The 26,707-nt window shown below is 43.8% G+C and overlaps 1 protein-coding gene across 1 annotated transcript; it reads left to right on the forward strand.

Annotated features, from left to right (window-relative positions):
• The first annotated feature begins 762 nt into the window (after window positions 1-762).
• DCAF7 (DDB1 and CUL4 associated factor 7) lies at window positions 763-25,527 on the forward strand. The gene is made up of 7 exons (XM_084615528.1): window positions 763-963; window positions 12,224-12,382; window positions 12,920-13,031; window positions 14,127-14,245; window positions 16,265-16,474; window positions 17,203-17,320; window positions 18,470-25,527. The coding sequence occupies exons 1-7, from the start codon at window positions 826-828 to the stop codon at window positions 18,640-18,642; spliced, it is 1,029 nt and encodes a 342-aa protein (XP_084471654.1). The 5' UTR covers window positions 763-825; the 3' UTR covers window positions 18,643-25,527.
• Window positions 25,528-26,707: the final 1,180 nt, after the last annotated feature.

Raw genomic sequence — 26,707 nt, forward strand, 5'->3', positions numbered from 1 at the left:
CGGTTTTTAAAACTGCTCAGCATATGGACTGCTTGGCACAGCTAAAAATCTGGCCCCTATATTACTGCTTAAATGGGAGCTGATCTCCTTAAAGGCGCCTGCTCTGACCCAGGGTTTTTACAGCACAGCTAGTTGTCAGAGCTGGGATTCGAACCCCTCTCCGTGAAGGATACGTCTAAATCGAAGGCTCAAATTGCTCCGCGAACCCCTATTCGGCTCCAAGTCCCACCTGCCGCCCAACATCTCACCCCTGACTGACACTTTTTCCAGCCACTAGGATGAGAGAAAGATAGATGGTCCCGCCTCATGAAGGGGCGAAGCCACTGCGACCCATCGCAGCCAATGAGATGTTGAGAAAGAGCATCCCATCCTTCGCGGGCGGGATTGAACGGAGTGGCAGGTGACTCTACTAATGCGGGACGCGACTGCTTAGAATGAGCGGTACAGTGACCAATAAGAGACCGGAACGCTTCTGACTGGCAGGTTTCCCACCCAACGGCGGTCCGGGACGCCCTGAGTGGCAGTCGACTCAGCCAACGGACGCGCAGCGGGCGGGCCGGCCCGCGTGGTTTCCGCTCCTGTTGTGTGAGGGGCCGAATCCCAAACGGCCTCCGCCGCGGCGCGCAGCGTCTCCGGGTTTGGGAGCCGGGACCGGGAGCCGGCTGCGCCCTCCACCCGCTTCCCCCGCCCGGCCCCTCTGTGCCCGCAGCCCCCGGTTTCCGTAGGCCTCGCTCGGACCGAGACACCCCCCCCCCCGCCGCCCGCGCGCCGCCTCGGCTGGGCCCTTGCCCCCCGCGGCCCCGGCGCGCGCCCCCCGGCCCCGCCATGTCGCTGCACGGGAAGCGGAAGGAGATCTACAAGTACGAGGCGCCCTGGACCGTGTACGCCATGAACTGGAGCGTCCGGCCCGACAAGCGCTTCCGCCTGGCGCTCGGCAGCTTCGTGGAGGAGTACAACAACAAGGTGCGTGGGGGGCGGGCTCGCCGCCGGGGACGGGACGCAGAAGGGTGGGGGGATCGCGGGGCCCCGGGGGCAGAGTTAAGGGTAGGGCGGGGGGTGGCGGGGAGGCCCCGAGGGCAGAGTTAAGGGTAGGGTAGGGCAAGGGGATGGCGGGGAGGCCCTGGGGGCAGAGTGTAGGGTAGGGTAGGGCAAGGGGATGGCGGGGAGGCCCTGGGGGCAGAGGGTAGGGTAGGGTAGGGCAAGGGGATGGCGGGGAGGCCCTGGGGGCAGAGGGTAGGGTAGGGTAGGGCAAGGGGATGGCGGGGAGGCCCTGGGGGCAGAGGGTAGGGTAGGGTAGGGCAAGGGGATGGCGGGGAGGCCCGGGGAGCAGAGGGTAGGGTAGGGTAGGGTAGGGCAAGGGGATGGCGGGGAGGCCCGGGGAGCAGAGGGTAGGGTAGGGTAGGGCAAGGGGATGGCGGGGAGGCCCCGAGGGCAGAGTTAAGGGTAGGGCAGGGCAAGGGGATGGCGGGGAGGCCCCGAGGGCAGAGTTAAGGGTAGGGCAGGGCAGGGCAAGGGGATGGCGGGGAGGCCCTAGGGGCAGAGTTAAGGGTAGGGCAGGGCAAGGGGATGGCGGGGAGGCCCTAGAGGCAGAGTTAAGGGTAGGGCAGGGCAAGGGGATGGCGGGGAGGCCCCGGGGGGCAGGGTTAAGGGCAGGGCAAGGGGATGGCGGGGAGGCCCCGGGGGGCAGGGTTAAGGGCAGGGCAAGGGGATGGCGGGGAGGCCCCGGGGGGCAGGGTTAAGGGCAGGGCAAGGGGATGGCGGGGAGGCCCCGGGGGGCAGGGTTAAGGGCAGGGCAAGGGGATGGCGGGGAGGCCCCGGGGGGGCAGGGTTAAGGGCGGCCGTCACACTCTGGTCACAGAGTTTTTTGTGAGGCATTTCCTAGGGTAGTAGGTGGAAACCCCTCCTCTTTCCCCAGCACTGGGATGTTTGGGCTGGGGTCAGCTTTCAGTGGTATGAAACACTGATGGCTTCATGTTAAAAATGCCTGGTGGGGCCTTGCTTCTGAAGGTTTCATTGCTGTGGGAAGGGTTTTGCAGGATGCATGAAGGTTTCCCCCCTGCAATCTCTTTCTCCGACTCTTCTCTGGTGGACCTTTAGGAGAGGAATCTCCTTTCTCTCTTCCTCATAAGGTGTGCTATAGCTGCTGTATGCCCTCTCCAGATTTAAATAAGAGACCTCACTTCCAGGAGCAGCCCATGTAATCACTCTTACCGGCACTGTGTTTTATTACTAGGCAACAAGCTTATAAGTGCTATAACTTCCGCTGTTTTGTATGAATATCCCTCTTAGATAAGCCAGCCTGGGGGGTCAGGGTGCATAGTCCTTTTGTGGAGCTGTATAATGGGAAGCCTCCAAGCAGGGAAGACTACAACAGAGTTGGTGGAGGGAGTGGGATGGCTTACAACTTTGTGGAGAAATGTAACAAGGTGTGGGCAATTTTGGGGCTGGGCTGGCGTTGTCTGCTGTGGCTAAATTCTTGTCTCCGTAGTGCTCTGGTCATCTAAAGTGCTATCCCATTGTGATGTGTAGTCGTTTTAACCAGCAGGCTGTATGTGTGTCTCACTCACAGTTGGTGAGTTATGTGGGGGCCATGGGAGCGCAAATGGCACTGGGACTGTCAACTTGAAAATCATTCATTTGTTAAAAATATCTTATGGCACTATGCTCTCCCGTGCATTCCCATGCCAACTTTTGTCATTTTACAATTGTATTTTCCCATTTAAATCTCCCATTTCTGTGTGAAAGACCCATACAAATGGGAGAAAACTGACTATACGGAGTGCTGTTGAATGGACTGAAAAGTGTGTTTCAGTTACAATAATAGGTGTTGTAATAGCAGGTGATAAGAGAAACTTGCATCTCTTGTGGGGTGGTAGTAGGGAAAACAAACTAAGTTGTGTTGGGTTAATGCTCATTTTTGGGTCGAGAGAGACTTGCTGTTTGTCATAGTGGCAGAGAATGAATGAATGTAATGACAATTGCAATTTCCTCCAAAAATTCTCTTGGCCTGAAACTTTCCAGCTTGGTTTCAACCCAAAGATTTTTTTTTTTTTGAAAGACTATTTAAATCCAAAAAGAAAAGGAGTACTTGTGGCACCTTAGAGACTAACCACTTTATTTGAGCATGAGCTTTCGTGAGCTACAGCTCCAGTTATCTGGTTTGAGTTCTTTGGGTGGGGGGTGGGGGGGTGAAGGGAAACACTAACACTCTTTGGAAGCCCCTTATGGTGGCTAATTCAGAAACATCTGAAAGTTAAAGCTTTATATGACAAAGGGGAAAACACTCCCTGAAAAATACGACAGCCATTGTCAGCATTTGCCAACAATTTTCCATGGTGAGGTATCTGAGATACCAGTGTTAACCCAGTACTTTAGTATGATTCTAAGGTAATTTTGTATTTGTGGTTGGCAAAGGGTGAGTTTTCAATGGCTTCTGCTTTACCAGAACTGTCTCAATATGCTTATCTTCTGATACTCCGTCAGTGATCGGACACAACCCTCTCAATACCATCAAACTGACCAAAATCTGAGATCGGCTAAAAGAACAATGGTCTCCTAATTAAATCCAAAGCATTTGATTAAAAAAGGCAGCTGCACCCTCTAGCTGTATGCATGATGTAAGGTAACAATCTATTGTAAATATGATGTTCTAGCACTACATATGCAAAGGACCTAAAATAAGAAACTGAAACAGGGATTGGACTAGAAGTGGTAGGATGAGTTCAAAGACCATGGGCAAGGTTCTGTGCTGTGACTGGGGGTTGGGGGATACGAAGTTGTCTTTGGGTACATATTCACTACCCACCGGATAGTGATCTATCTATCAGAGATTGATTTATCGTGTCTCGTCGAGACGTGATAAATCGATCCCTGAATCGATGCCTGTACTCCACTGGCAAGAGGAGTAAGCGGAGCTGACAGGGGAGCCGCCGCGGTCAACTCGCCGCCGTGAGGACGGCCAGGTAAGTTGAACTAAGATACTTCAACTTCAGCTACGCGAACAGCGTAGCTGAAATTGTGTATCTTCGTTGAACACACCCCACCCCACCCCCAGTGCAGCCCAGGCTTTTGCTGTCTGGGCCACTTCTAAAGCAGCTCTAACATTTGGTAGCCTTACCTTTGTCCTGGGGATATTCCCAAGTGGGCTATTGTGGCCCCGGATCTGTCCCATTGTTTTCCATTCCCTCTGAGTACTGGAGAGTGCGAGACTTACCTGTAGAACTGAAAATAGGCATGATGAGTGGGGTGCAAATTTGTTTGCCCGATATTGCTGTAGAAATAAAATATATATTTTCTTCAGTCTTGTAAAAATTGAAACAAGACCTTCAGATTTCACATTTGGCTGTTCCTCAAAAGGGATCTTGATCAAACACTGCCAGACTTGTTTACATCACGTATAGGTTTTCAGTCGCATGGTGCTAACGAATATCGATAGTCACCCATGTAAAAAGATACCTAATGGAGGCAGGGAGATTGTAGATTTCATTAAATAAAATTGTAGCTATTGCTAAGCGTATTGGTGGCTCTATTGATTAGAGTGTTGGTAGTGTCTGCTGTACTTGGAGACCATGCACAGCAAAGATACGCACCTCTGCACTCTTGATTGCAAACAAAACCTACCAGCACTGGGATGTGGTGGTTGCTACCCCACTGAGACTCTTGTGATGATGATATAATCCAGTTTGCTGAATGTGGCAAGGAAACATTTAGGAAAATGGAGGGACGTTTGTCCTCCAGTGATGCAGATGCTAGCTAACTATATTGGGGCCATGCTAGTTGAAAAGTGGCTCTTTCAGATCTAGTCCATATCTATTTATGGGTATTATGAGAGAACTTATTTAAGTGTATTAAATGGAGCTTTCTAATAAAGTAAAGTAAAGCTGTAAAGTACATGACAGCTCTTGGTTTGATAACTGATTAGTTTCAGGGACAGGAGGAGGATAGCTTTATAGGGCAGGTATGAAAACTGTCATCCTACATGTGCCTTATCTCAGCTGGCAAACTTACATGTCAATCACATAAGGGAGCCTAATAACTTTAAAAAAAAAAAAAGAGGTACAGTCAGCAGCATTTAAAGAAAAAATTAAAACTAATGTGACATTTCATATACATAAACTTTAAAGCTTCTTAGAAGTTTCAAAACAATATTTTTCTCAATTGTATTCCCCTTGTTTTGGAGAACATTGACGTCTCTGCTTCCCCTGTGTTTCTAATGCATTACAAATCAACATTGTAATGAATATCATCCATTTTGTTACTATTTTTAGGAAGGTAGATTTCCTAAAATCACGCTGGTATTCCTGTCTCTTCCTTATTTCCAAGAAAAATAAGTCGTGCTTTTAAAAAGATTCAATGCTCCTCACATTCATTACAGCAGAACTGCCTACTGTGAGGGTAGTGCAGTGGATGAAAGCAGGACAGATTCTTATCTGATATGTATTGGTTTGGATTTCTTCCAAAAGGGCATTCCTGATGCAAGATACAAAACCAATAATACAACTGCAGTTTTCCCCCCAACCTTGACAGACAACATAATATAACCCCCTATAAAACCTAATTCATAATGTCCCTACCTGAGGCGGTTCAAGCCCCACCATCTGTAGCAGTTCACAGGAATAGGTGCACTTCTTGTAGCAGGCTGTGAAGGCCAACAGACATGAGCTATTTTGGACCCAGGGAGCTTAGCTTATTGCAATGTCCCAAATCATTTAGGGCTTTGTAGGTGAACAATTCAGGTTCAGACTGGAAACCAGTAGGAAGCAGTGGTGTGAGCTGTCACTTGGTTACTTAGTGGTGTTCCTCCACTCTGGTAGACTGCCACATTCTTAACCCAATATATTTCTGGATTCGTTTAAGGCACTGTTTACAAATGAGAGGCATGAATGATTAACCAGGGGGGCAGATAGGACTCTTAATTTTTCTCCACAGTCTCAGCTTTCACTTTTTTTAAAAACAAGATTTTTAGCTGTCAAAGTTGTAAAGAGACATTTCAGTCACACTTTCAAGGTTAACTGTAGTCCTAGCCATCTGAGTTTGCAGGGGGTTTGATACAATAATCAAGTTGTGAATTGCCCCATTTGTTTCAGTGGGTACAGACTCAGATGCAAATGTCCCCACTGTAAACTCTTATTACTCAAAGCATATAATACCTACATTTTAGAACACTTTTCATCAGATCTCAAAGCAGTTAATATCATCCCCATTTTACAGATGGGGAAACTGAGGCATAGGTGAAATGCCTGCTGGGTGACCTTGGGCAAGCCCAGTGGCTGAGCCAGGAATAGAACTCCAGTCTCCTGAGTTAGTCTAGTGCTCTAGCCACTAGGCAGCACTGCTTATAAGAAAGGAAGCACTGCTGTGAAAATGGCACAATCTGTCTCCAGTCATCTGGGGCTAAGCCTTTAACAGCACTTGGCAGGGTTGAAGAGGGATGGATTGTTTACATTTTCTTGAAGGGGAAGCTCAGTTTTCAAGTCTAGGAAATGCTGATTTGAAGCAATAGATCTGCTGAGTTGTCTTATCACAATCTTCTTTGAAATCTAAACCAAAGGCTAAAACTGAAATACTGGTCAGTAACCTAAGCCAGATTGTCCGCATCAATTCATACTCTCCCTGCAGCATGTACAGTAGAACCTCAGAGTTATGATCACCACAGTTACGAACTTACCAGTTCACCCCACATGTCATTTGGAACCAGAAGTACACAATCAGGCAGCAGACCCCCCAAAAAAGCAAGTACAGTTCTCTGTTAAATGTAAACTATTAAAAAAAGTAAAGCAGCATTTTTCTTCATAGTAAAGTTTCAAACCTGTATTAAGTCAATGTTCAGTTGTAAACTTTTGAAAGAACCATAATGTTTTGTTCAGAGTTACGAACATTTCAGAGTTATATACAACCTCCATTCCCAAGGTCTTCATAACTCTGAGGTTCTACTGTGTTTATACTTTAAAAGATTAAAAAAGTATCTTTCTATTCTGTTAAGACCATTGTGCGTGTCTGGCAAACAAGACCTTGGTATAACTAATCAGGTGAGAGACCTGGAAGCATTCAGAAGAGGGAGGGTCTGAATACTCCGATAGGAGTCTGCCTTCTGGAGTAGCAAGATGCTCTTTTTATTGTAACAATGTTTGTCTGTTTCAGATTAGTTCTAAGCCAGAAATAACTTTGTCATATGTCTGTGTAAATCCCTTTGAATTAATTTGGCAATGATTCATTCAGTTAGGGACAAGTTGTCTTGCCATTTTATCTTCCTTTACTCATAACTTTCTTTGGAAAATTCATATTTTGAGGCAGAAGTTTTTCAGTGTGTGACATCTGGGGGTTGGGAGGGTTAAGATGTGGGAGCTTGGGCAAAATCCCTACAGTTGCTCAATTAAACAATGGTAAAACAAAAGTAATGACACTCTCTCTCACAACTCAAATAGCTGAATAGTTACCTTTGGCAGGTAAATAGTATTGATTGAGAACTGTCTATAATCAAGTTTGAAAAAAGTGGATATTAAGTTACAAATAGAAGTTGGCTTTTTGCTTATATGCAATAAAAAACTTTGCACTGTATATCCATGCATTGCATCTAAAGTGCTCACTGATCTAAGTAGTTCAAGCACTTGAAGGTCTTAAACCAGCTTAGAGGGGGGACACTTACTCCTGGGATGGAGAAAAATAAAATTTTCTTCTTCTTTACATGTTAAGTCAGTTTCATTTCTGAAGCTAATTTTAGATTTGAACAGGAACTTGTCCATAGCATGTGAAACTTTAATATATTTCACATACAATTTTTATTAAAGCTAATGTTTAAAATCAAATTTATACAAATTAAGGAGGAAGGTATTTTACATCTGGGGTCAGACTTAAGTTATGAGAAGTTACAAGTATCAGTTACAAGGTTCACAAGATGCATACATAGCACATAACCAGCATAGACCCAGATTGGGGTGTGGGAGTTTTTGAAGCGTCAGTGAATAAGTGATCTCTGGTATGCCATCCGTAGAACGTATTCAGAGTCTAAGTCAGTGGTGTTATAGCGAATAGGTGCAGTGTGGCCAAGCTAGCTGTGCTGTAAGAATCTTAGCTCTTATTTCGTGATTACTTCATTTTTAGCAGTGCAAGCTTAATGTTGCATTAAGAAAGTTTTTGTGTTCAGTAACTGTGTTTGAGAGCATAGGCTGCCATGGCAAATATACAACTATTACTCCTGGGGGAATTCTGCACCACTGTGCATGTGCAGAATTTACGTCCCACATAGATTTCTTTGCTTCCCCGAAGAAAAATGACTGACGGGGAAGCAAAGGGAAGCCACAAGAGCAGTCATGCAGCCTTCCCCAGCAGTATGTTTTGGGTGCCCAGGGCAGCCGCAGAAAGGTAAATAACTGAAGGGCAGGGGGCGGGACTGGGGAAGACCTGGCTGGTGGCTCCTACGCTGTACTGGGCTCAGCACTAGTCCTGGCTGGGCTGGGGAGGACAGGACTTCCTCTTCCCCTGCATGGCATCCAGGGGTAGGTCAGACCCACCCGCGTATTTCTCCCCCAGCTGCAGGAAGCTCTGCAAACTCTCCCTTGCCCCCCACTTCCTGCACCCATCACTCAGCTGCAAGGGGAGGGATCACTGTATAGGGAGCTGTTCCCCAATCCACTATCCATCCAGACCCTCCTGCAGAGCCTCACCCCCCACCCCACACACAGAACCCCTGACAAGCCCCACTCCCCCAGACCACCCCAATGAGTCACCCACACCCAGATCCCCACCCTGCTGTGCCCCAACCAGCTGCACCTGGATCACCACCCCACTGAGTCCTACTCCTCCAGCATCCTACCACCCCCCCTCCCCCACACACACACACACGCAGACACCACTGCCGAGCTCTATCCCTCCCTCCTCACTCCCAGGACCCCCACCCTCTGCTGAGCCCTAACCGTCTTCACCTGGAACCCCCTGCAACGTCCAATTACTGTTGCATCCAGAACCCCCTAACAAGCCCCTTTACATCCAGATCTCCTCTGCACCCGTATCCTGCTGAGCAGCCCACACCCAGATGGTCCCACACAGAACCCTCTCAACCCACACCTGGATCCCCCTCACTAAGCCTCTCCATGCTTGGATCCTGCTGGGCTGAGCCTGCCTGCCCACACCTGGTGCACCTGACACGGAGGGTGCTTGTGCTGTATCAGAGTTGGATGCAGCCTTTTCACTGAGTCCATGTCCCGGGGGAAACTGTAGAGTGATCTCCCACCTCTGTGCAGCCAGTGGCCTCTGCTCCCCAATGCTATGCTGGAGCCTCCACATTTATTTGACAAATAAAATTTGCAGAATTTTTACTTTTTTGGCACAGAATGCTCTCCGGAGAAAAGTTATTGTAGTAAGCCTTCTCGCTGCCTGAGAGCTGGAAGGAAATGGGAAAGAACTGAGAGGAACTGAAGGGGGACGCTCCTGTTTGAGTGCCTATTTGTGGCTGAGCATGGTGTTACAGTCCTCTCACCCGGATGCCTCCAGCAGATTGCTGACTGACCTTGATGGGCCTTCTGTGGCTTGACACTCCAGCCAAGGCACAAAGTCCAAATAAACCCTGCAACAGGGTGCAACTCATCACTGCAGTGCCTCCTGCTGGATGTCCAGGGGATCAGCTCTGCTAGCCAGTGCCTCCTCTTCTGGTGGTGTCTCACCCACTGTCACCTCTGCTCCTGGACCCATGTCACCACAACGACTGTGGTGTCCTCTTCAGGACACAGCCCTCTGTCTGTGTCTCACTCGGTTCTCTCCCCTTCCAGGGAACAGCAGTCCACTGTCTAGCCACTTCCTCAGTGGCAATTGGGGTAAGAAGGGGACCCAGGCCCACCCACTACTCCAGTTCTCAGCCCAGGGACTCTGTAGATGGCATCTGCATGCTGCATCCCCTCTAACCTCACAGTCTACTTCTCTGGGCCACTTTCACGCAGCCCCAGCACCTTCTCCGCCCTTGTCTCGGGGTCTCAGCATGCCAGCAGTCAGCTGGGAGCTCACTCTTGCTCCCCTAATCCTGCCCAGCACTGCTCTGTCCAAGGTGCTAGCTGCCCTCTGCCTGCAAGGCAGCCAGTCCTCCCAGCTCCAGGGAGTGACTGACCTGCTCTGCCCTGTGGCCCTTCTTATTTGGGCCTGCCTGGCCTTGATTGGCTGCTCCTCGCAGCCCTTCTCCACTTGGCTGCCTGTTGCACAGCCTCCCTAGGGTTATGGGCTAGTTGTAGGGCAAACACCCCGTCACAAACCCCTTCTGGGGTATTAGAGTCCAATAAACAGTCTATTTGCCCTCAGTAGGGTCTTCAGTCCTGGCTCTGCGGCCTTTAATTCGGCCCTTTGTTCAGGCTCCCAAATAAGCTCCATCACTTCTTGGGGTTTATACTTTACCTGTGGCTGGTAGGGGAACTCTGGCCCACTCACTACTCCAGGTTCCAGCTGATGGACCCTATAAACAGCAATATATGGCTTTTTTCAATTCATTGCTGTCTCTTCCTTGGGCCTCTTGCTACCTGGCCCCTTTAGGTTCACCCTAATCTCAGGGTTAAGGTTCTTAGATTCTCTCTGCAAAATGAGCTGTGCAAAGTGCAGCCAGAAAACAAACTCTGGATATACCCTCAAGCTCCTTTTTCCAGAGAGCAGCACCCTTTCTTGCCCCCTCTGGTCCCAGCCAGGAGCTGAATGGCTAAGGCCAGGCAGCTCCTTTCATCTAAGCCAGCAGGGCCCTGATTAGCTGTGGCATTCCCCTCTGGCCCATGGAGGATGAGGCCCGAGCAGAGACTTTAATTGAGCAGGCCACAAAAATACCCAGGATTTCCCCCCGTGTTATATCTAAGTCTTTGTCTACCCTGGGACTTCCATTGTTAAAGCTTTTGTGGCTCGGGGTGTGAAAAAACACCCCCCTGAAGGACATAAGTTTGAACAACAAAAAGAGCTGGTGTGGACAGGGCTTTGTCAGCGGGAGCCACCTCCTGGCGACGAAGCTACTGCCCCTTGTTGGAGGTGGTTTTATTTTGTTGCCAGGAGAGAGCTTTCCCGGCGATAGAACGGCTACACTGTGCACCTTACAACAGTGCGGCTGCAAGGTGTGCAGTGTAGACAGAGTCTAATTTAGAATGCAGTGAAGTGTTTGAGAAGTTCAAATTATTCCACACTTTGTGCCTTATTTTGTGCTTGTTAATACTAAATTTCATATGCCACCATGCTACAAATCTTTGATATAAAGGAGCAGAAAAATCAGAGTTTGACTACTTCTTCCAGGTCTTAACCCATTTGTAAAACTGTCACTCTTACTTTGTCACTTGTGTTGCACCGTCTGCTATGATTTTTAAGCACTTTGCTGTTGGAGACCTGGGGTGGATCTTTTGAATTGGAAACTGATTTAAAGTCATTTAAAGAGAAGAAATATGGCACCCTAGCATGCCACTTTCATTCACTTATCTTGCTAAAACCATATGCTTAGAAAAGAGGCTTCTGTAATGCATATGCATCTACTGAAACCATGAAGCAGTCTGCGAGGTTTATATGTGGGAAAACTGGGCATGTTTCCTTTTTTTTTTTTTAAGTTAACAGACTAAAAAATGTATATCTGAAAGCAGCATAGGTGGAAGAGAAGAAATAGCTTCCATCTTTTGGGGGACAGATCTGTGTTCTGGTTATGACTTTGTAACTCACTTCACGTCTGTGCCCCAATTTCTCCTTCTATAAAATGAAATTAGTTAATACTTTTGTACCTCGGAAGGAGCTGAGTGGTTTGGTTTTAACTCCTCTAAAAGCATTTTTGAGATACTTGGTTGGCAAGTACTAGAGAAGTGCAAAATATAGTGGTGGTGTAGATCAATGACTAGTATTTAGCAGGTTTCAGAATAGCAGCCGTGTTAGTCTGTATCCGCAAAAAGAAAAGGAGGACTTGTGGCACCTTAGAGACCAATAAATTTGTTAGTCTCTAAGGTGCCACAAGTCCTCCTTTTCTTTTTGTAGTGTTTAACAGTAGATCTTTCATGTCCTACCACAGATTGTATTCCTTAAAATTTTGAGAAGGTGAAAGAGGGAGGTATCTTGCAGCTTGTCAGGATGAACACTGGAGTTTGTTTTGGTATATCATTAATAGACTCTTAACTGCTAATATAGCATTTAAAATGCAACACTCTGTACATGTTTTCTTAATACTGTTATATACATGGTTATTTTGCTAAGCAGAAAAGCTCGTTTTTAATGGATAGACATTTTCTTACAGGTCCAGCTTGTTGGTTTAGATGAGGAGAGCTCAGAGTTCATTTGCAGAAACACCTTTGATCACCCATATCCTACTACAAAGCTCATGTGGATTCCTGACACCAAGGGAGTATATCCAGACCTGTTGGCAACCAGCGGTGATTACCTGCGTGTGTGGAGAGTAAGTAAATAGCCTCTCGAAAAGGGCTACGTATGTGCCGTTAACTGCATTGCATTTTGATCCCCTTCTCTCCCAGTCCCATTTCTTTTGAGGCACATTTATCTCTAGCATTATGCTCACCAATATTGTCCAGGGGGAGGACCCATAATTAAAAGCCAATGCAGTAATTTGTTCTTTTACCTACATTCTCAAAGTAACGTAGAACCCTCTCTGAATAACAATACAATGGCTGTGAGGTATCTTGAGAATTCTAGGAGTGTCAGAATTATGAAAGTAGCTTATTAAATGTGATGGCAAGGCTCAGTAGTTGCTGTTGTTACAGAAACTTGTTAGGGGAGAGCATATGTAGCTTTCTCAGTTGTAGTTCAAACAGTTTGAAAGCTCTTCACAATAGATAAGATATTTATGGAAGAAACCAATGTCAAACGCAGTTAAGACTTGAAGTTCTGAAAGCCTATGCTCTATGGGACACATCTTGGATTTTGCAGCCAGGCCATTCAATAAGGCAGTTATTGTGTATTTAATTTCTTCCTGAAGGTGGGTGAAACTGAGACCCGACTGGAGTGCTTGTTGAACAATAATAAGAATTCTGATTTTTGTGCCCCGTTAACGTCGTTTGATTGGAATGAAGTGGATCCTTATCTTCTTGGTAAGACTGCTGACACATTAAATACTCAATATAAAATTGACCATTTTGAATCTAGCCCAGGTGAGTAGTGACGAGAACTTACTACCAGCTCATGGGTGTTCAGAGGCCAGATTTCTACATCACAAAAAACCTGCAGCCGTAAATGTCACAAAAGCGTAGCCCGTGGAGACTGAACTCTTTCTCTCCTCTTGGAGGAGGTGTCTTCAGGTCAGGGTTGTGCACGTGGGTTGGTGATGTTCCCCTGCTCCTGCTTGTGCTCGGCCTATATGTTGAATAGAGGGTTTCAGTCTTCAGGTCTGTCGGATTGACACGTTTTGTTAGTGTTAAATTTATACACAGACTCTTCTGGCTGAGTTCAGCCATTTGACTGTAGCTGAAGATGTTGGACAGAACATTGCCCCACAGGTACCATTGCACCACGTTTGTTACAGTGAAATACCTCTGCAGCCGCAGGAGTTAAACCAGGCGTCACTCTCATTTGGAGCATTGTTTAATTATAATCTGTCGGGTGTGGTATGAATCCAGAATGGTATGTACTCCCCTTGATCCATAGTCAAGACCTCCACTAACATCAGGGTGAAGTTTGAACAGAGATCAAGGGGGCAATACATCCTTTCTGTAGTGTAACATTTATTCCTGTGTTTCCTCTTTTGCAGGAATTCCTACCCATGAAGGGCCTCACTACCACCCTTGTTGGGTTTTAGAGCTGATGTTCCAGTTAGTTTTGTATAGGGCAGGGGAGTTCACCCCACTGAGTCAGGCTGTCTGGACACTCAGGCAGACATGTTATCACTTTATGCTTGGTTCATCTTTGGAAGGCTTTCTCTACAGCTATGAGGGCTAGAGACTTGGCTTAAAAATTTCTGCACAACCTGAGTCATGTGGGCCACACACACATTGTGTTGGCCAGATCCAGCCTGTGATCCATAGTTTAATTCAGGCATGTCAAACATTTTAATCCTAATACTTTGCTCATGCAGAGTTCTCTTCACCCAGAGATCTCAAAGCACATCTGAGACTAGTCTCATAAGTGATAAGATGACATTTCTGCAGATCTATGTTAATACCACCATTAACAGACACTCTTTGTTTCAGGTACCTCTAGCATTGACACAACCTGTACCATCTGGGGTCTGGAGACTGGGCAGGTATTGGGAAGAGTAAATCTGGTATCGGGCCATGTCAAGACCCAGCTTATTGCACATGACAAAGAGGTGATGATATTGCTCTTTCTTTTTCTAATTCATACGGTTGTCTGCATTACACCTGTTAAAGGCCTATAGAATGAACATAACTCCCATTTTCTCCAGAAAAATCTGAGGATTTAGAAAAGACCTGGATTCTATATTACATATGTCTAAAATTAAGTTGCTTGTAGTCTGAAAATTCTACATACTCGCTTTTACTCATTTTAGACGGTGGACCTGCAGCATATGCTTGCTGTTTTGTTCTAATTTGTATTAAGTTTTGTCTGGCAATATTTTATAAATTTAACTCCAGTTTAAAGTTGAGAGGCTAATTAGTAATTGACGGGTGGGAAAACTTTTTTAATAATTTCTTTCTTTCTGTCTGTCTTTCTGTCTTTCAGAAATCTAAAGATAGCAAAACATGGAAACATACAGTTAAGGCACCCAAATCACCCTGTAGTGACAGCAGCCTCTAGACTTTCCTTCTTTGTTCCTTTTATACTTAGGACAGTCATATCAGACTCTTTCTCATTCAATTAAGGGTTTGTAGGATCAGGCCTGTATAATAGAATAAGTCTTAGAAAAATGAAAAGGAGTACTTGTGGCACCTTAGAGACTAACCAATTTATTTGAGCATGAGCTTTCGTGAGCTACAGCTCACTTCAGTACGATGAAGTGAGCTGTAGCTCACGAAAGCTCATGCTCAAATAAATTGGTTAGTCTCTAAGGTGCCACAAGTACTCCTTTTCTTTTTGCGAATACAGACTAACACGGCTGTTACTCTTAGAAAAATGTTTATAACTGCCTAGTTTAAATAAAATAAATTTTGCTCCCTGGCTCCATTTATGAGGGAGTGGAGCAGGGATTCTTTACTACCTATCCCTTTCTGAGAAAGCCTCTATGAGCATTTTGGTAGGGTGCAGGAGAAAGGAAAGGCTTCTGCATCCCCTGGGACTTTCTGCCCCTTTACTTCAGGGAGCATTACTAGAGTCTGTAGTAGTTTTATTTAGACTTGAAGCCTATGTTCCCCAACAAAGTTCCTACCAACCTCTTTTCCCCACCCCCACAACTTTCTTCCCCAAGCGTTCCCAAAAACTGAATGACATGTCATACCGTAAAAAATGTTTTGGTTTTTTATTTAAAATATGCATGTTCCAAAGTCATCTTGGCATGTATTTGGGATGAAGGTCTTTCTAGACTCTAGACAAAACCTGTACGACCCTTTGTCCCATAATACACCTTTGTTTCTGCGACACTTCCCCAAAAAAGCTGATTTTAGTAGTAAAGCTTTCTCTTCTCTCCACTATTAAAGTTAAGTTGCATTAGTATCTAGACTCCTACTGCAGAGGCCTTGGAGGATAGAAATTAGAACTGATCATTTTTTTTTTAGAGGTCTTTAAAAATGTATGTACATCTAAATTGTCATTTCTCAGGGGGACTATATTCTGAGCTAGGGAAGAGGCTATATCGCTTCCATCTCTAACTGCATCATTGGCCAGTAGGCGCAATTTTATATTCTACACCAAGATATCTGTGGTATTTGCTATATAATCATTGCAATTCCCTAGTAAAATCAAATGCCTGACAGACTAAATAGTTAGTGATGACACACTATTTAGATGGAAAAGCCCTCTTAGTGCATTCCCCAGACAGAGAACATATCTGGTAATAAACTGGTGCCACACTGAATCTTAAGACTTTTTGTATGTTTCTCCGTGAATAAGTATATATAGCACGTGCAGTCCAGCCATGTAATGGTGATATTTTTATTGGAGAGGGAAAGGCCCAGATGTAGATACTGAAGAAGCTGGCACAGCTGCTGTAGCTGTGTGATGAGCACTCCTAGCATGCTCCCATCCCAAACTGCCTAGAGAGCAGTGCTGTCACTAGTTTGACATGGATGTGTGCTGTTCTTGTGTTTGCAAACACTAACTGGGAGGAGGAGGAGGAGGAATGAATAGGGCACATTCCTTGAAAGTGAAGAAATGGGAGCCAAAATGAATGTTAAAATAATGCCATGTTCTTATCTCCCCTATCACTGAGCAGGTGTATGACATTGCATTTAGCCGCGCGGGTGGCGGGAGAGACATGTTTGCGTCAGTTGGCGCAGATGGCTCGGTGCGGATGTTTGACCTTCGTCATCTGGAGCACAGCACCATTATCTATGAGGATCCACAGCACCATCCATTGCTGCGTCTCTGCTGGAACAAGCAGGATCCCAACTATCTTGCAACAATGGCCATGGATGGTATGGAGGTGAGGCACTGACCGTTTGCCCTATAAGCTTCAGCAGTTGGACTTTTTAGATGAGCTTACTGATTAGTCAGTGCTTGTAAAGCACTTTGAAGGAGAAGAGCACTACATAAGTGCTTAATATTTGGTATCTGGGAGAGGGCTATAGATATGGATTGCAAGAAGCCCAGTTTCTGAGAAAAATATTGTAATGAGTTATTCTATGGAGTTGTTCACTGCATTGTACACTGTTCATTTTCCAAATGTATTGAAGTTCATACTTGCTGAATTTCAATATTAACACTTTTATAAAAGCTGACTTGATTTCATATGTCTGCATACTTATTTGCATCTGTAATATGCAGCTGTAGGTCTTGAAAGGCTCCTTTTAACCTGTAGCTGATTTTGAGACTGGTCCTTATGCCTCTAAGAGGATACTCTTAAGTTCCATCTTGCTCCAGTGACTTCAAAAGGCACTGTAGATTTTTCTTTAGTTCAACATCACCAGTACTTCTCCATGAAATTGTAACTTCATGATTCCCTCTGCCTGTGTTACATGTTACACAAGATGTACAGAGTGATTCTCTAGCTGCTTTCAAAATTCCTTGGCAAGCAGATATTGTAAAACCGCTTTTGGTCAGTCGTGTGTGTCTTTAGAGACAGTGTGTCTATAACATTCTGCCAAAATGTCTTTGGTTTTTTTTTTTCTTCAGGAAACAAATGAATAAACATTTTTACTTTTCCTTCTGAAGGTGGTGATTTTAGACGTCAGAGTTCCCTGCACACCTGTTGCCAGGTTAAACAACCACAGAGCATGTGTGAATGGCATTGCTTGGGCGCCTCACTCTTCCTGCCATATCTGTACGGCAGGTGAGCATGGGGAGAGATCTGTTCTCCTTCTCCGCTCCTCCCTGTTTGGTCCTGTTCCCCAGGAGCTTTCTAAATGTATGAATGTCTATCCTGGGACTCCTGCAATCATTTCCACTACCTCAAATCTCTCCAGCTCTTGGAGCAAAAAAATAAGGCTCGGGTCCTAGATATATCTGGTGTCATAGGTGCTCATTTTATTGCCCCCACCATTTCCCAAAATTCTCCAGGGAAACGGAGAAGCTGCTGCCTCTTAAGCAGTTTGGGCATTGGGCTGTCTCACCTTGAAAACGAGGGACTGTGTCCCAATGTCTGAACTGTGAAGTGGGCAACGCCTGTCTTAAGTCATGAATGTTGGAGTAATTCACTAGGGAATGCACGTAAAGCTAACAGCTAACCGCTTTATTCAAAGGGCTGTTTTCTCTCCTTGTAATAAAGCTAGAGTTGCTTACAGTGCTCAAGTTCTGCATTTTTCGTTTGATGAATTAAGCATTGCTACTGGCTGAATATTTTGTGGCAGGCCCTTTTTTGGCTGAAGAAGTAATATATTTGTACCCACAGTAGAGAGGTTCAATATATGGCTTCTTAACATCCATTAGACCATACTTTTGGTTTTGGCTGTGTGTGGGCTCCCATTTAAGTCAGTGGGAGCTGGGCACCCATGTCTGTGGTCAGAAAAGGTATTAATTTTCTGAGAAAATTGGGCAGATCTCCTTGGACACAAAGCTTAAAACCATGTAAGTTAAAGATAGGAAAGGTCTCTTAGATTCCATCTAGTCCATCCCCTTGGCCAATACAAGATTGTTCCCGCCATTGTATATTCAATGCTTTCTCCAAGTGCTGGTTCTTAAATGTGCCTATTGATGGTGCTTCCACCATTTCCCTTGAGACTGTATCACAGGTGTGTAGTGATCTAAAGATATATATGAGCAGGGTTATGGTGGAGTGGAGTTGTTTCATTTTATGTGATCTTTGTTTCCTCCATATTTGGGAATTGCCCAGCTTTATTGGGTTTTTTTTTTTTTTTCATTTGGACTTCTCACTCTGTATTTTAGCTTGCTTTTGAGACTATATCCCTCCAACTAGCCATGTAAATATGCCTGTACCTATTTCCGAGATGATTGAGTCTAATTCTTTCTTACCTGTTTGTAGCGGATGACCATCAGGCTCTCATCTGGGATATCCAGCAAATGCCTCGTGCCATTGAGGACCCAATCTTGGCCTACACAGCAGAAGGGGAAATCAACAATGTACAGTGGGCATCGACTCAGCCGGACTGGATAGCTATCTGCTACAACAACTGTCTGGAGATCTTGAGAGTGTAACACTATTGGTCTGTGCCAAACTGAGGCAGGGCTTTATAACTTCCCCTCTCCTCTAAAGTAAGAACAAACATGTTTCAAGTGGCCAGTATCTTTTGTTGCTTTGCATCTACTGTTCCAAGAAACTGTTACAGGAGTTAATGGCAGGTGTCGGCTGTCCCTGCAAGACTCAGAAAACAAAGGGATGCACCCAGCCTCTTGGACCTTCTGGGTTTTGATTTTAATATTTTTCTCAATTAAAAAGTTCTGTATATCTGTTTGTTGACTGTGTTAATGAGCATTACAGGCTTTAAATGACTGTTTTAAGTTGCTGCATATGTCCATGTGTTTGTCAGTCAGCAGAGGCAGCACATCCAATTAGTTTGATAGATGTAAGTGCAAAACTAGGTGGAAAGAAAAGACATTAATATTAACCACCACCTTTGCAGGAATTTTTAATCATTCCTGTTACTGTCCCTAAACTGTTTGAACATTTGTATGTTTTTATATATTGGACTAAGTTTTCTATTAAGTCGGCTCTTCACCCCAGTTCTTATTTTTGATGTGATCCACTTCCATGAGCCCCAAGCAGGATCTGTTGATAATGATGGGTCATAAGCATCATTGTAGATTTCCTAGCAGTAAACCTGTTGCTGTAGCTATTGCCTTGGCTATGTGCCCCTGACCATTTGGTCAGAATCGCCTGGTGCTGTGAAGTACCACTACTTGTCGCACAGTACTTCCATTTTAACCGATGCTAGAGGCAGTTGTTACTGTGGTGGGCCTTATGTTAGATCGTAAGTGAATTATTGAGTCTCCCACAGGTGTATTATTTAACTGGTGATACGATTCACAGAGAGAAGATGCTATGAGCATGACTAGAGCTATTTTTGAAAACATTTAGTAAAAAATGTCACTTGTAATGCATTTGGATAGACACGTCCAGTCAAATGATTCCTCTAGAAAGCTTCCTGTCTGAACCCAAATAAAATGGTTTCACACTTTCTAGCTTACTTGATGGGCAACTGTAATTCTAAGCAAAATTCTGTATCTAACCTATACCTTAGAGTTTCTTTTGCATTTGGCTCCTCTTCCTGGGAGTTCTACAAAGTGAACAAGTGAAGAGCTCGCTTTTTGTTCCTAAGAGCAAGGAGAGAAGCATTAGCATTGTACTGTCAGATCTTGTTGGATGAATGTGATAGAAACAGTTAGAACAGCTGGTCTGCTGTCCAAAGGCAAATCATGTCCCGTAAGGGAAAGTTTCCTAAAGTAACATACAGGGTTGGGTCTAAATTAAAAGAAGTTGCCCAGTGTCTCAAATAGAGCCAAAACAAGGTCTCCAATTGTCATTCTTGGGTACTGCAACTCTTGTAAGAGGACCAGGATAGGTATGGTGAGGGGGGAGCCTTCTATTTTCATCCAAGTTCCCTTTCTGAAGTGGAAAGGTAAGAGTGGGCGCTGCGAGCCCTCTGTCACCATGATGCTTTATGATTAGAGCTGCGGAGGGTTAGCAAAATTCTTTTGTTGTCTTAACATGGCGGGTAGTTTGAATATTGTCATTTTCTTGTTTTGATCAGCTATCTGCAATACCCTTCAAATGAGAAGGTGACTAACTGAACACAGCACTGTGGTGAGGTCTAACCATCACCTTGTACGGTAACAGACTGAGCTGATGAGGTCAAGATCCAGATCAGCTGACCCTGACTCATTACCTTGAGAGACAATCTTGATATTGAGTGAAAACCAAAGGCGGCGGCATACATAAAAAGACAAAAATTATTTTTTTTAAAAATATTAGGCTTTCAATTTAAAGTAGCTTCAGTTACATACACCTTCTCTCCAGAGTCCTTGCAACCATAGGTTTCTATTTTAAATGCTCTGTCCCTCTTGTTCTGAGACCCAGACAAACAGGGAAGACTGGCTACATGGAGTCAATGAAACTAAATGTTCAGCTTGCTGTCAAATGCAGATTAAAATTGAAAAATGGAGATGTCTCCTTTTTCAATTATAATCTTACCTGTTTGTGGTAACAGGCAAAAATTATCCTACAGGTGACTTTTTTAAAAAAAAAAAAAAAAATAGAAAACAGAGTATACAAAAACATCTTATTCATCTGATTACCTTTCATTAGTGACGGATATTTACTCCAGTTAACAGAGCAGAGCCAACGTGTCTCTGGGAGAATGAGGTGCGTTCTGTTCAGTCTCACGCATTGTCAATAAAATTCATTACGTTCAAATTGCAAAATTTTTATTCATGGGTGAGCCATAAAGAACTGACTGGTGTTCAGATTCTGGCATGGTTGCCAGGTAGCTTACACATGCATCTCTGGTATTTTAAGCGAATTTGCTCCAGAAATCATTGATACACAAGTGTGGAACTACACATTAAACTTGTTTCAGAGTAGCAGCCGTGTTAGTCTGTATCCACAAAAAGAAAAGGAGTACTTGTGGCACCTTAGAGACTAACAAATTTCTCAAATAAATTTGTTAGTCTCTAAGGTGCCACAAGTACTCCTTTTCTTTTTACATTAAACTTGATCACTCTTCAAAGTAGAGCTGCGCCTTTAAAGTTAAACTTAAATATGCAAGCATGTTAGAAAATGAAAGTTGCATTTCTCATAGCAACGTTTATTTATATTGTGTAAATTGCTTTTGTTTAGATATACTTGTAACAATATTACATGAAAGTCTTGCATGTGTATCTAAATACAAGTACTAGGCACAGTGTAAACAAGCTAATGTCAGTGAGAGAAGCGTAAACCTTTTGCTTCCTGACTCTGCAAACTAAATGTGTTCACATAACGTTGCAATAAGTTTTGTGTTTCATGTTTTGGGAAAGTAGGGTTTTGAGGGAGATGGGCGGGGGGGGACTACTTTCAGAATGTTAGTATTTAAATAGTCCCAGTTAGGCTTTTGAAGTTTTATTCTGTTGATGTAAATTGCGTGGGTAAAGGTTGAGTTGCTGCTGACCGATTTCTGCAAGGCTGAGTTAACAGTGTAGCTGTATATCTGTTTCTAGCTGTGGTCTTCAGAAGGAAAAAATGATAGCAACGTAATGTTCAAGCTGAAAGCTTAGTATTTGCAGAACTACAAAGAATGTATCAAAAACGGTGGATCCCATGATCTTAATTGTTTCTTGTCCACCATTTTCTCTGGTCTCTCTGATCTTGACAGGCTCATGTTTCAATGAGAAACATAGTTTCCTGCAAACTGTTTATGGTCAGGCCAGACACTGAGCTTATGTGGTTTCTCTGCCCCATTATAGGCTGTATTAGGCAGAATGGTATTGAACATGCTCATTGACTCTTCTCTGTAGATTCTTATACTATGCTCATTACTGTGGTATCTGAACACCTTTAAATCACACTCTTCCTCCCACCCAGCTGAGTGATGGTCATGGAGGACAGTTCACTTGGAGAAGTTTTAGTTGATATAGTAAGAGTTCTTTTGCGTTAAGGAAAGGGAATAAACATCCAGTTGAAACAGCCAAAGGGATTTTCCTCAAACTTTCCAAAAATATAATCCCACCTAGACTAAGAACAGAGTTTAGACCAATGAGAATTGAGCATTAAGAGCATGTGAAAATGAGACTAAATGAGTACACAACTTCATAGCTTCCGTTACCAGCAGAAGTGGTTCTGTTATGTACACTGAGGAGACCTCATCTTGGGGCCTTCCTCTATAAGATTTCTTGCAGAACATTTGTGGCTTTGTCTATAGCGATTAAGCTCCTGATCTAAATTTCCTTGAATGCAATGGTTCTCCTCCAACTTCACTAGTTTTGTATCCTTTCTCTGGCTAACTAATTCCAGCCTTTGGGCTGCATTTTAAAAACTCAACTGCCCTGGATAGCTGCCCATGTGATAGTTGGTAACATGTTTTTGCTCCCAGCCCAAAGATGAGGCAAGACTCTAAAAGCTAGCTGGAGGATGAGCCAGTGCATTTAGTATGTTAAATCTGTATATTGCTGAATTAAATCACTGTGGTAGGTTGCTGCAACTAAACGTGTCCTTCCCATGTGCTAGGATTTAATAGGCAAGGTTTTTTTGACAATCTGAGTAAGAAATTCAGTGGTCTAAAAGTACAGAAAGAGAAGAGGTTGACACTGCAGGTTGTTTCTTACTTTAAGCCCCCCTGGGTACTTATGGGAAGCAAAGCCTTGTGTATCTATCTAAAGCCTTGCTTCCCATAAGAGTCAAAATTCATGATCCCTTCAAAATTTAGTTGTGATCACACATCTGCATTGCTTCTAATTACTTTTTTTGAACACTGGATAATAAAGGTCAGCAACCAGAATAGATTCATTCATGAGATAAATCCACATCTGCTTGATCTGAAGCTACACTTCTCCAACCGAATCCCAGTTAAGAAACTGTCTATGCTAATGTATTGGCATATACATACATTTTTTGGACTTTTGTTTTAAAATATAAGTTCAGGAAGCTGAGCACGCTAGTTTTCATGCTTTAGATGGAACTTTAGCAGGTATATTTTTGTTAGGGTTAGGAATGGAATAACCTTCCTACCTCAATCCTTTAGGGCTGGTGTTTGACTCTGAACCCTGTGTCTGATTAATAAAATGTTAAATACAGCATGAGAGTTTCCTGACTGTTACAGTTCCAAAGTGGCTCTGGCTGGCAGCACATGGTGACCTCTCTCACGCCAGAACCACCTGAAAAGCAACATGAAAAATGCGAGCACTTGAAAATGCTGTTAACTCTGCAAACTGTGAGGCTTTATATTCAGATGACAGTATGATCCAGTAGGGGCCTCTCAAGCACTTGACTTTGCCTCTTGCCCAAACAGAACTTTTTTTTTTTTGCTTCATTTCGGTACTTTTATTATTGCCTAGTTGTGGGGGCGGGGGGCCTGGAATTAGGTGCCCTTTCAAACATATGGCAGAAATGATAGGTGGTTTGGGTAGATGGTAATCATGGGATGTAGGTGAATTCTGCAGTCTGCTTTGTCAATTCCATAAACTCAGGAAAATGGATGCAGCTTTCTGCGACTTAAGATGCAGAATTCAAAGATCTTTGACTTGTCAAAATTCCTGGGTGTGGACTATCTTAACCCTTTCAGTATATGCCGCACAGGCAGAAATGGATCAATCACAAGGTGCAGCTCGGTGCACAGTTGCGCTGTACAATTGTTTATACCTCCCTCAGCGTATTGAAAGAGTTAGTCATCCCACTACTGCCAGACAAAATGGTTCTGCCACTTCAAACCCAAGGGGAGTATTATCCAATCAGGGGACAGTTAAGGTAGCTCTGAATTACTTCAGTTGCCTTTCACTCCAAGGCCACTGGTTCAAATCCCAATCTAGAGATTGCTTTGATCCGTGGCCAGTATGAAATGAGGTTGTTTCCAGATCTGATTCCTAATGGGCAGGAGTACATTTGGCTCTAGATGGGCCCCCTTATTAATGTCTGCAGGGAAGCCCGCGGACCTAATAGTAGGTGGCACTTAAACAGCACACTTCCATGCTTGCTTGGCAACCAAATTTCTCTAGAGACGGTCCCTCTAGCTCATAGCTGAGGTACATTGGCAAAGGTACGGTGAGTGAAGAAACTTGCACTGCCCGGAGGATCTCACTTTCTCTGGTTTTGATCCAGAACCTTTCACCAGCAGTGAAATCGTAACAAATGTGACTAGACACCAGCCACCAGGGTGCTTGTCTGGCAATTGGAGACCGAGCATAGAGGCAAGAGCAGTTCTAAGAGGAAGTTAGACACTGCTGTGTTAGAATTCTGGACAGCCGTTAGTCTGCCCGATAAACGCCTCTTCTGGCTCACAGATATCAAGCATCAATCTAGAATTTCCTTGCTAGTGAGGAAAATGACCTGCTTGGCTTCCTTTTCAGATAAGCTAATAAAGGACAATGCTGAGGGGTTTTTTTTTTTTTGATTCTTGCAAGGTTCTGCAGCCGCAACAAACTACAGGCCCTGGTTCCATCTCTCGTTCATACACACTAGTCAGCAGCTCTTAGAATTTCAGTTTTCCTGTTTGTAAAGTATGCAAGTTTCCTTCTATGTGAGAGACAGTAATTGGTCAGGCAAATCCGAATGAAGGCACAAAGAACTTGCTAAACAAAGGCGGAAAAGACTCCGGCAGTAAATAGTACTGCTATGAAGCAGTGTGTTGTTTTTGACAACCTGGTGAATGTGAATTTGTGGCATCTGCTATTTAAAAGGAACTTTTTTTTTTACTTGGGTTGCCAGCAGCATACAATGTAATGATTAAATCTGTCGAGCCGAAGCGTTTTTTGGTTTTTTACTACTAGTAATGAAGTAGGAGATGTTCATTTTGTTATGTGTATTCCCTTTTGCTGTTCCCATTTAAAGTCCCATTGTGATAACTTCCTGAAGGTGTGATCTTTGTAGCATGATTGTACAAACATACATATGAAATTCCAGATTTCTTGTTCTCACTAAAATATGTTAAAGCAATAGCAATTTTACTGCTGTCATGCATAGCTTAAGGTGTTTGCACACTTTTTCCCTCCCTCTTTCGTATTGCTTGAGATTTGCAACTTTGCTACTATACTGTACTAAAGGAATCCTAGCATCCCATTATCAGGCAGACTCGGACATGTTGTTGCCACAAGTAACTGCAGTGTCCTGGTATTCCTTTTTTAATTATTTTTATGGAAAAATAATATAAAAGGTTTTGTTACAGTGGATTTTAACACCCGAACCTTGGAACCATATTATTGAAACTTTGTAAAATAAGTCAGTCTTTTATGAAACCGCTTGAAAGTGGAATGTTGCATCCTTTTATGCTATTTCTTGCTTTCTATGTAGCTTTATTCAATTTTTTTAACCTTTTTAAGTTTCAGCCTCCTGTGTATTAGGTACAGTATTTTCTGCCTTTCATACTTTGTAATAAAAATGGAACATTTATAGATTGACTGCAGTTTGCTGTGTGGTGAGTTAAAACGGATTGCGAGTGAATAAGAAAACTGCTTAAAAATGTTGATTTTTTTTTTTTGTCTTGTGTCTTGTTGCAGGTTCACTGATGTGCAGAGAAAGGGGTTATAGGTTTATATTTTCCATGGGCTTCCTAGGCTAGTAAAGTTCAATGATCATCTTTGTTCTCATGTGCCTAGTCCCAGACAGAACTTTACCAGCTCAAAGATTGCGAGTAACACGTTACAAAAACTACATACCAACAGATCAGTTCACAGAGCTAAATTTGAAAAGCACTTCAATGATCAGTTAAGGTAACATAGATAAAAGTTTAATACTTTTTCAGGTAATTATTCTTAAAATTAAAAAAAAAAAAAAACCCAAACACTTATTACCCTGCTTCTTTGGATTCTCTCTTCATTCACGATTTTGGCCTTCATTAAATGGCACTTTCAATGCACAATAATAATTCACCAGTACCTGTCTATAGTGATCAAAATAAAGGGTGGCAGTTGGATTATTTTTAGTTCAAATGGTGACTTGATCCCTGAGGTTTTGATCTGTTGTAAATTTTAGAACAAAATCATCCTTCAATCTAATTGTGGAAAGCTCTGTTCATTAACTACTCAGTTCCTCCAGTTTTATTGGCTTCTGAGAGGCATCCTGCCTTCTCAGATTGAACCATTTTTCTATAATACTGATGGAGAGGTCAGTTGATGTCTGAATTGGAAGTGCCACTTTACTTCATAAGAGCTCAGTAAAAGTTATGTACTGACATTAAATAAAAGAACAGGAGGACTTGTGGCACCTTAGAGACTAACCAATTTATTTGAGCATAAGCTTTTGTGAGCTACAGCTCACTTCATCGGATGCATTCACCTTGCCTGATCACTCTCGTTACAGTGTGTATGGTAACACTCATTGTTTCATGTTCTCTATGTATATAAATCTCCCCACTGTATTTTCCACTGCATGCATCCGATGAAGTGAGCTGTAGCTCACGAAAGCTTATGCTCAAATAAATTGGTTAGTCTCTAAGGTGCCACAAGTTCTCCTTTTCTTTTTGCGGATACAGATTAACATGGCTGCTACTCTGAAACCTGACACGAAATAATTAGCTCTCATATGCAAATTAAATGCATTGGTTGCAATTCTATAAACTATCACAGTCTATTGTCCATG

This window comes from Lepidochelys olivacea (genome assembly GCF_965140295.1).
Source record: "Lepidochelys olivacea isolate rLepOli2 genome assembly, chromosome: 27".
Taxonomy (NCBI): Eukaryota; Metazoa; Chordata; order Testudines; family Cheloniidae; genus Lepidochelys; species Lepidochelys olivacea.